The sequence below is a fragment of the Montipora capricornis genome, chromosome 8 (assembly GCF_036669925.1).
Source record: "Montipora capricornis isolate CH-2021 chromosome 8, ASM3666992v2, whole genome shotgun sequence".
Lineage (NCBI taxonomy): Eukaryota > Metazoa > Cnidaria > Anthozoa > Scleractinia > Acroporidae > Montipora > Montipora capricornis.
Window position 1 is genome coordinate 43,527,365 of NC_090890.1, and position 10,000 is coordinate 43,537,364.

Consider the following 10,000-nt stretch of genomic DNA (forward strand, 5'->3'; position numbering starts at 1 on the left):
CGTTCCAAGTCACGAAGTAGAAGTCGATCCCCTCCGAGGCGCCGAAGATACAGTCGCTCAAGCTCAAGTTCATCTCGATAACCTGGTCAGTGATATTAGGCTCTGCGTTGAGAAGCAGACTCTCGAAACCATTCCACTGGAAGAAATGGTTTCCATAGTTGCCATTTCAATGGCTGTCAACAGACTTAGTCGTTTTTGTAAAATTTTCATTTGTTCTTAAAGCAACCTGTTTCTTGAATTCACATTCTATCCTACTCTTTTCGTGTTTGATCGTAACATGGAGTAAAACCATGTCGGCAGAATACGACGGACTAAAGAAAAATACGTAAATGTACTTTTAATAAAGTTTTGTTACACACCTTTATGGATTTTTAAACATTTCGTTCTTAACACCACCAATTTTAATTAGCACTGGCTTTTCCTGAGAGGTGCAAAAAAATGGGGTCCCAAACGAGTTGTTCCCTCACTCTCTTTTCCGGGACAAGCTACCGGAAAGTACTAGGTTCCAAGAGAGCTGGGGCCCGTTTCTCGAAAGTCCCGAAACTTAACGGGCCATTTTCGGGTGTCACAATTCCCTTTGTATCTCAAGAACGGAGAGGATTTAAGTCGTCAAACTTCACAGTTATTTTTCTTTTTGTTGCCTTGAAAACATTAAAAGATCGGCTTTCTAAAACAAGCGGTTGGCTCTTTCACAAATGGCTCTTCGGGCCCTAAAAGTGTCGAGAAACGGGCCCCTGGTCCCACTTTTCCCGCCCCTCTTTTAAGACCTTTCTTTCGCATGTGCGTCAATTCGCAGGTTTCACACATCACATGAAATATATTCCTTTCCGCGTAATTCAGTTTGTTGTGTTTTCTTATTTAAATTTTGTATTCCCACCGGGGTAACAATAACAATATCTCTAAGACGAGACAAGCAAAACCTTAAAGGGAACTTTCCCTAAAACAACAAAGTAACTTAAAACCACAGAACATAATGTTAACAATTAAAATTGTTCAAACTTTTTCCAATGAAAGTGTTTGTATCCGGAAAAAATGAATTTCAAAAACGCTTGTTTAGGCTTTCAAATCTCCCGGGCGCCGCCATCTTGAGTAATTGTGACGTGTCGTGATTGCCCTATTGTTCTGACACAAAGAGACTTTGTTCTGGAACAGTAGGGCAACCACGACACGCGATTCGTAATGCGCCAACCACGTGAAGATCGCCGAGACATAACTATTATTTTTTTCCTGTGTAAGGTTTATTACATATAGCCAAGTCGTAGTGACCGGCCACAGCAAAGTACTCAGCTCTACTCTTTTCCCCTTGTGTATTTATGTCTATAATTCGGTAAAGTTCCCTGGACTTGTGACTGTTCAGGTGATATCGAACTCCTTAGGTGATTTAAGGACAGGCCCCATACGCCACTTGCACTTCCATAAGCATTGTTTCCAGTTTCTCTTGAGACTTTCAATGCCCCCAAGAGAAAATAAAAACAATTATTATACAAAAATTATTGGGGAAAAACAAAGAGTGAAATGGTATTTTTGAAAGTGGCGTATTTTCTTTAGCCATAAACATATAACAAACAGCAGCTCCAAACATAATGATAAAGCGCATTTTACTTTTGACTTGACTATCATTATATTTGTAGCCGCCGTTTCTTTAGCCAGTTCCAGGCTCCCATATAGTCGGGAAAGCAAACACGCGCGGGAGGAGGGTAGCGTGCGTACCTCGAATTAAGTATTATCGTTCCTCTGAATAAGTTAGAAGACTGAAAGCATGATATGGATCATGGACAATAGTCATATATTGTTAAAACCAAAATCAAAGTGTATGGACATAGCACTCGAACCTTGGAATGTTGATTATTTACCAGACACCTAACCACTAACTACACCACTACACCGCTCGTTCCTCAAAGAAAATATTTTAAACACTATTTGATAACGCTTTCCTAAATGGCTACAATAGTACGCGCACTCTCATTGGCTGCTGACCAGGCAAAATCTTCTTGTAACTGATTCTCTTTTAAAACAAGTAAACTCATAGGTACGGATAAAATCAGTCAGCGCATTCTGCAACTGAGCTGATACGTAAGAAAAAAGAGAACTAAGACCATAACTGGCTGTTCCAGGTTTATTGACGGACAGAATGTAATTTCCGCGAAGATCATGCATAAGAAGGGGACGGGAGAGAAAACGTATTTTTCATATAAGAAGAAAAACCCTTTTTTCAAAAAAACAAAAACACCGAAACAAAAGAAAAAAAACACACTTTTATCAAGTAATACAAGGAAATTTTGAATGCGCTTATTGCATAGAGATGTAGAGCTTGACTTTCATGGTAAGAGGACAGGTCATCTGCAAATATAAATATCGTTATTCTCTTATTTACATTATTATACCCTTCCTTTGACACGAGAATTACAGCGAAATGAAAGCACAACTTTGTCGCGAATTTTCTATGATAAAAACTTGTTCAGAAATCCAAAATCTAAGTTAACAACACACACCAGGCCTACTCCTGAGTATCTGGCTAGAAATCATTTCCTCTGGCCGCGCTTCAGCCATTCGACGAGGGCCAGTCTCGTGCTTCTTAAATTGCCTCGCTCATGCCTAAAAGGAATTCTGGGTAATTCTGCCCTTCCATGACAAGGGAAGACTGCCGATTCTCATTTCATACTTTTTTTTAAATAAGTGTTGGGCATCCAGTCCTACCAGCAAAATAACGCATCGATTGGGGGTTTTAGCTTTCAAAACTTGCCCAGATTGTGTCAGTAGGTCTTGGAATTCGTCCATAGAAAGACCAGAGAGACAACTTCACTCGTGAACCGCCATGTTTACAACAGAGCATTTTAGGCGTCCCAGTCTGCATGAATACATCTCTCGCCTCTGTCTGAGACAAGACCAGACACGCACGGTTCTTACGTTACGTTTATGCATATAAAATAAACTGAAATGTCAATTGCTGGTAAAAACAAAGAACAAAACTCAAAAAAAAAAAAAAACCAGCATGTTAATTTTTTTTGGTAGGCTAGGTATCGAAGAGCCAGAACATTTGCGCATGCGCTGACGGAATGTTTGAACAAGAGAGAAAACCGCAGTACCTCCAAACACCGGCGCTGGAGCGTCGTACCAAACAAGTCATCCCGGGATTTCGGCCCGTGCGATCGCTTTTGGACGCAGTTGGCCCTTCGCTGCTTTCTGCTACCGACCTTGCCTCCCGGTACGGCATTGAGGGAGAGATATGTCGGCCCCTAAACCATATGTGACAAATCCCACGCCTACTCACAGCTCCAAACCGCCCTTGTCAATATAGCGTAAGAATCAGATGGCTTATATATTGAAAAGAAAAGTCATTTTATCTGTCATATGGTAAGCACTGGAGTCGCAGATTACAAAGTGTGCGCACGCGCCCTACTAAAGGTAACACACATACAGGCATTTCTCATGTCGAATTTCCGAATAACTACAGGAGCTAATCTCTTCGAGACATTACATTTACAGATAAAATAGATAGCATATAGAGATACCTACTAAATACATAATATTTAAAGATATATTCATTAAAGAGGAAAGCCGCTGTACAAAATGTGGCCCTGGATTCTGTTTTAAAACCAGTAAACTCATAGGTACGGATAAAATCAGGTAGCGCATTCTGCAACTTAACTTATACGTAAGAAAAAAGAGAACTAAGACCATAACTGGCTGTTCCAGGTTTATTGACGGACAGAATGTAATTTCCGCGAAGATCATGCATGAGAAGGAAACGGGAGAGAAAACGTATTTTTCATATAAGCAGAAAAATCCTTTTTTCAAAAAAAACAAAAACAAAACGAAACAAAAGAAAAAAAACATACTTTTATCAACTAATATGAGGAAATTTTGAATGCGCTTATTGCATAGAGATGTAGAGCTTGACTTTCGTAGTAAGAGGACAGGTAATCTGCAAATATAAATATCGTTATTCTCTTATTTACATTATTATACCCTTCCTTTGACACGAGAATTACAGCGAAATAAAAGCACAACTTTGTCGCGAATTTTCTATGATAAAAACTTGTTCAGAAATCCAAAATCTAAGATAACAGCACACACCAGGCCTACTCCTGAGTATCTGGCTAGAAATCATTTCCTCTGGCCGCGCTTCAGCCATTCGACGAGGGCCAGTCTCGTGCTTCTTAGGGTTCCTCGCTCATGCCCAGGAAGAGTTCTGGGTAATTCTGCCATTCCATGACAAGGGAAGACTGCCGATTCTCATTTCATAGTGTTTTTTCATAAGTGTCGGGCCACCCAGTCCTACCAGCAAAGTAACGCATCGATTGAAGGTTTTAGCTTTCAAAACTTGCCCAGATTGTGTCAGTAGGTCCTGGAATTCGTCCATAGAAAGGCCAGAGAGACAACTTCACTCGTGAACCGCCATGTTTACAACAGAGCATTTTAGGCGTTCCAGTCTGCATGAAACCATCTGTTGCCTCTGTCTGAGACAAGACCAGACACGCACGGTTCTTACGTTACGTTTATGCATATAAAATAAACTGAAATGTCAATTGCTGGTAAAAACAAAGAACAAAACTCAAAAAAAAAAAAAAAAAACCAGCATGTTAATTTTTTTTGGTAGGCTAGGTATCGAAGAGCCAGAACATTTGCGCATGCGCTGACGGAATGTTTGAACAAGAGAGAAAACCGCAGTACCTCCAAACACCGGCGCTGGAGCGTCGTACCAAACGAGTCATCCCGGGATTTCGGCCCGTGCGATCGCTTTTGGACGCAGTTGGCCCTTCGCTGCTTTCTGCTACCGACCTTGCCTCCCGGTACGGCATTGAGGGAGAGATATGTCGGCCCCTAAACCATATGTGACAAATCCCACGCCTACTCACAGCTCCAAACCGCCCTTGTCAATATAGCGTAAGAATCAGATGGCTTATATATTGAAAAGAAAAGTCATTTTATCTGTCATATGGTAAGCACTGGAGTCGCAGATTACAAAGTGTGCGCATGCGCCCTGCTAAAGGTAACACACATACAGGCATTTCTAATCTCAAATTTCCGAATAACTACAGGAGCTAATCTCTTCGAGACATTACATTTACAGCTAAAATACATAGCATATAGAGATACCTACTAAATACATAATATTTAAAAATATATTCATTAAAGAGGAAAGCCGCTGTACAAAATGTGGCCCTGGATTCTCTTTTAAAACCAGTAAACTCATAGGTACGGATAAAATCAGGTAGCGCATTCTGCAACTTAACTTATACGTAAGAAAAAAGAGAACTAAGACCATAACTGGCTGTTCCAGGTTTATTGACGGACAGAATGTAATTTCCGCGAAGATCATGCATGGCTTTGAATCCGGGAATCGATCCCGGGCCACATTGGTGGAGGGCGAATGCATTGCGGCGGCCTTTCTGCCTGAGTTGTCTGAAGCCTGGGCTACTCTTTTCGAATAATCTGTGTTTTGTTACCGAGATTATGAGGGTTGTGGAGTGCATGCTCTTATCTACGAAGACCAGAAAGTGTTAATGCGCCGATCAACTCGAAACTTCAACACGCCCCTTCCCTGGCAAAGCCCGGGCATTTGAACTTTTGAAGATTGGATCGTTCAAATTCCCGCCCCCTCGGGCCAAAATGGTGTTCAAATGCCCTATCCTATCGTCGGATTTGTCTGTCATACCCTACTAAAAATCATCGTCGACCTTTGGAAGACTTTTTTTGTAAGTCAATCACTCACAACTGCTATATCTCTGTCTTTAAACTCTTCCATCTCGTCGAAACACGTGTTTTACACCTGTTAGCGACTTTGGCGCCCGAGAAAAAAATGATTTGAAAGCTAACAGTTCCGGTTCCGGTTGTAGTTGTTTGTTGCTTGGCAACGAGCGAAAGGACAACCGGACAACCGAAAGATCATTCATAATAAAATGGAAGGGATGAATGAAGGGGTAGTTTCTAAAGAAACTGTGGTGCTGCGTCGGTTGGGAAGTAGTATACAAAAATTTGGTTTTATCAACGGAGTTGATAATGTAAATTGGCCACCGTACAGAGATTCTAAAAGCTGACGTTTCGAGCGTTAGCCCTTCGTCAGAGCGAATCCATTCGCTGTGACGAAGCTGTAGGCCATAATTAGGGCTAACGCTCGAAACGTCAGCTTTTAGAATCTCTGTACGGTGGCCAATTTACATTATCAACTCCGTTGATAAAACCAAATTTTTTATAATAAGGGGCCGACCATTTAAAAATTGGGGGCGGGGGTGGGTGATTTAGAAAATACATGCAGAACAAATTTAACAGAAAGCTTATGGGAAAAATAGGGGAAAAAAATATCCTGCACACCAGATTGCTAGAAAAAAAAATTCTTGTTGACTAGAAATCCTTCCCCCCCCCCCCCAAAAGTTTAATGGTCGGCCCCTAAGATTTGCTCGTGGAACATCTTTCTTTCGAAGATGCGAGCGGGAATCATTTCAACGGTGTGGAGCCTGGAACGGATTTAAAATTTAAAAGCGAACGCCTGGCGAAAAATGGCCTTGAAAACAGTCACTGTTTTCTGTGGTTCAAGCTTCGGCAATAATCCAAGATTCGTCGAAAGCGCCAAAGGTTTGATCTTTAAATATGTTTTAAAACACGGCCGTTATCCTGATTTTTACTCTAATGCGAAGTTTCAATCGTTGCACAGCTCTTGGCGAGTGCCTTACCAAGCGTAAAATCGATCTCATATATGGAGGAGGAACCTCTGGGCTTATGGGAACTATTGCAAAAACGATGTCAGATGCGGGCTCCGCGGTGACTGGGTTTCTTCCTGAATTCTTCATTCAAAAAGGTAGACATGGCCTAGACGAGCATGAAATGGTTGTTGATAATCACGATCCACTCATTGTCTAGCGATGGCCAATTTATTTGCAAATGCAAATGCAAATGCTTTGTTTATAGTGGAAGTACACTTAGCTATGAAGCTAGTTTACAGGCACCCCACTTTTAACAATGTGAAAGAAACAATTCAAACTTAACAGAAACATTATTAAGAACCCCAACTGGCAGGAGGCAACCAGTTGGCTATTTACAAAGCGTGGTAGAGTTGAATCCGGGACAACTGGAAACAAATCCTAACCAGAGGTTAGAACGGGATTTGAACCCGGAGCAGCTGCATGCAAACCCAACGCCCTAACCACTCGACCATGCTGCCTCCCTCCTTATAAAAAAGTCTGTTATACCCGCTATGTTTTTCATTCCTGAAAATGTCATTGTTTCGACAGCCTATTGTTTGCTCTACTCAAAACACTCGACAAATCTATAATTTATTACAGAGAACTGTGAGTTGGATAGTTTTGGGAAGACTGTATTGGTTGAGGATATGCACACTCGCAAGCGAAACATGTTTGAGCAGGTCAGTCAAATTTTTGATTGCTTATTGTGAGCTTGAGGTTGGGGAGAGATTTTGTGTGTGGAACATGCAAGAAGCAAGCTGATGGATTAGTGGAACCGGTGGAGGAGTTGTGTGAAGAGGTGGAGACGGTGAGAGGTTTCTGTTATTTGGGGGATAGGGTGAATGCAAGTGGTGGCTACGAGGCAGCTGTGACAGCAAGAGCAAGAATTGGCAAGGGTGAAGTTCAGGGAATGTGGAGAGTTGCTGAACTCAAAAAGGTTCTCGCTGAAGGTGAAAGGAATGGTTTATCGGGGTTGTGTAAGAGTGGCGATGTTATATGGGAGTGAGACATAGTGTCTGAGGGAAAATGAGAGAAATTTTGAGGACTGAGAGAGCAGTGGTGAGAGCAATGTGTGGTGCAAAACGGATGGAGAAAAAGAGGACAGAGGACCTGATAGAGATGTTGGGATTGAAGGAAACAGTGGTTCAGATGGCAAAGGCAAATGGAGTGAGATGGTATGGGCATGTGTTGAGGAGGGATGATGATGGGCATGTTCTGAGAAAAGCATTGGAGTTTGAAGTGAAGGGCAAGAGGAAGCAAGGACGACCAAAGAAGATGTGGAAGACGCAAGTGGAGAAGGAGAGCAACAGCGTTGGTTTGGAGAAAAAGGACGCCATGAATCGAGCAAGATGGAGAGTGGGAGTTTCAAAGATTGCTGACAAAGTGGGGTAAATCCGGCCACCCGGGTTTACGGGGATAAACCCGGATCAAAATTGGATTGATTGATTGATTACAAAGGCTGCTTGCCATCATGTGAATCCCTGAGTCCAGTGAGTATCAAAAAACTCTCCTGGTTAATTATTAATCTCTGTTGTGTGATTCTCTCAACTGATACACTGGTGCATAATTTATTTTATTTAGGCAGATGCCATGATAGCCCTACCAGGAGGATTTGGAACAATTGAGGAAATATTAGAAATGGTTACATGGTCAGAATATTAGTGTTATTGTTATTATCATGTGGTAATAGTTATCTAGAGATTTTTGCTTTGTAAGCACCAAAGTGGGGTAAATCCGGCCACCCCCGTTTACGGGGATAAACCCAGATCAAAATTGGATTGATTTTGTACTGAAAAAGATGGTAGATCTTAGATCCTAGCAGTATACTTGGATAACATGTTATTGTTAGTGTCATATGAACGTACCTTAACCCAATGACTTGTGGCAGTGATACTTGACAGATTTTACTCTAATGCCAGACAATTTTACACATCAACTGGGGTCATCCTATTTATGTCTAGAAATGGAAGCTATTGTAGTAATTAGATGCAAGCCCAATTTTGATATCCAACATGAATTGTCCCTTTAAATCTAAGCATTTCTGACCTGTTTCTAACAATAAGGTAAGGGTAATTAAAATGGTTAGCTTTATTTTTAGGTCAGGGTAAATGCAACAGTTTATCTTTACTTGAGGAGAAACATTTAGGGGACACTGATGTTGAAGTTGGGAAAAGAGCAAGGTGACACTTCCTGGCGCTTATTGAAATCCGTGCATCTAATCAGGGTTTAGGGTTTACCAGTTTCGGCACTTGGACACCTTCAATTTGACTACCCTCTGTTTTTGTTGTTATGTGGTTTCATTGATCAGTAGTTCAATTGGAAGGTTACGCCAAGCCAACCACGTTGCTAAAGGAAAGGCCAGACCAAAAAACCCTACTCTTTTTGACTCGTGTGTGGAATCTTTAATGTCCCACAAAGTTTATGAACATTGAAGGTTTGTGAGAGAGGGCCTACAGTTTATAGTCCTTATCCGAGAAAACGTGAAATTAATGTCTAACCATTTGCGTATGTAAATACAAAGGCAGCACTTTCTTCCCTGAGTGTTGGTCTAGCCAGAGTCGAAGTCATGACCTTCCACATAGCAGCTCGATGCTCAACGAACTGAGTCACCGGTGCTTGCTAATTACTTGCATTTTTGGACATATTTGGGCCCAGGTCACCTTGGTTTTTCGAAAGCCGATTAACTTAACCCAGGATTAGTGTAAACTTTTGTTTCATATTTTCAACTTTTTGGTGAAATTTTTGTTTGCTTATTTTTGTTTTTCAAGATTGACTTCCTCTGATGTAAAGTTTTGCCAAATATCGGCATTGAACAGCATATTTTGGGAGTAGAGAAATAAATTCCTTGGTTAATTTTAAATCTGGGATTAGCGGTAAGCGGCTTTTGAACAGCCAGGCCCACTAGTATAGCATCTAAACTTGTAATATTATTGGAAGGTCCTAGCTTCAACTCCTGCATAGGAGCACTTCGGTTTTTTCTGAGTATCTCCCGGACAACATCAAAAAGTAAATCTCTTCATTTGATTAATTTTCTTTTTTACTAGGTATCAATTAAAACTTCACGATAAACCTGTTGGATTGCTTAATGTTGCAAATTACTGGGGAGGCCTCATAGAATGGGTTTGTTGTTTTCTAACCTTGCGTCTTCTTAGCTATAATAATTGACACTAAAACATTCCCCTGCTAAACAAGAATATTATTGCTGCTGCTGATAGCTGTGAGTTACAATCAATCTTAGGCAGCTCTATTTCATCTCAGCTCAGAATCATCTTGTTTGAAGTATAACAATAAGTTAATCAGTATGGGAATTTCAGTGT

The 10,000-nt window shown here is 41.1% G+C and overlaps 2 protein-coding genes across 2 annotated transcripts in view; both read left to right on the forward strand.

Annotated features, from left to right (window-relative positions):
• The window catches only part of LOC138059724 (RNA-binding protein with serine-rich domain 1-like), a 5,064-nt gene extending 4,700 nt beyond the window's left edge, over nucleotides 1-364 (forward strand). The window contains exon 4 of the mRNA XM_068905329.1: nucleotides 1-364. This exon is cut by the window's left edge and continues 755 nt beyond it. Coding sequence (XP_068761430.1) covers nucleotides 1-81 — 81 coding nt within the window. The 3' untranslated portion in view covers nucleotides 82-364.
• Nucleotides 365-6,370: 6,006 nt separating this feature from the next.
• LOC138060102 (uncharacterized) overlaps nucleotides 6,371-10,000 on the forward strand; it is a 5,841-nt gene continuing 2,211 nt past the window's right edge. Inside the window, exons 1-5 of the mRNA XM_068905809.1 lie at nucleotides 6,371-6,576; nucleotides 6,656-6,799; nucleotides 7,284-7,363; nucleotides 8,265-8,332; nucleotides 9,728-9,803. Of these exons, the coding sequence (XP_068761910.1) occupies nucleotides 6,501-6,576; nucleotides 6,656-6,799; nucleotides 7,284-7,363; nucleotides 8,265-8,332; nucleotides 9,728-9,803 (444 nt within the window). The 5' untranslated portion in view covers nucleotides 6,371-6,500. The remainder of the gene's footprint in view (nucleotides 6,577-6,655; nucleotides 6,800-7,283; nucleotides 7,364-8,264; nucleotides 8,333-9,727; nucleotides 9,804-10,000) is intronic.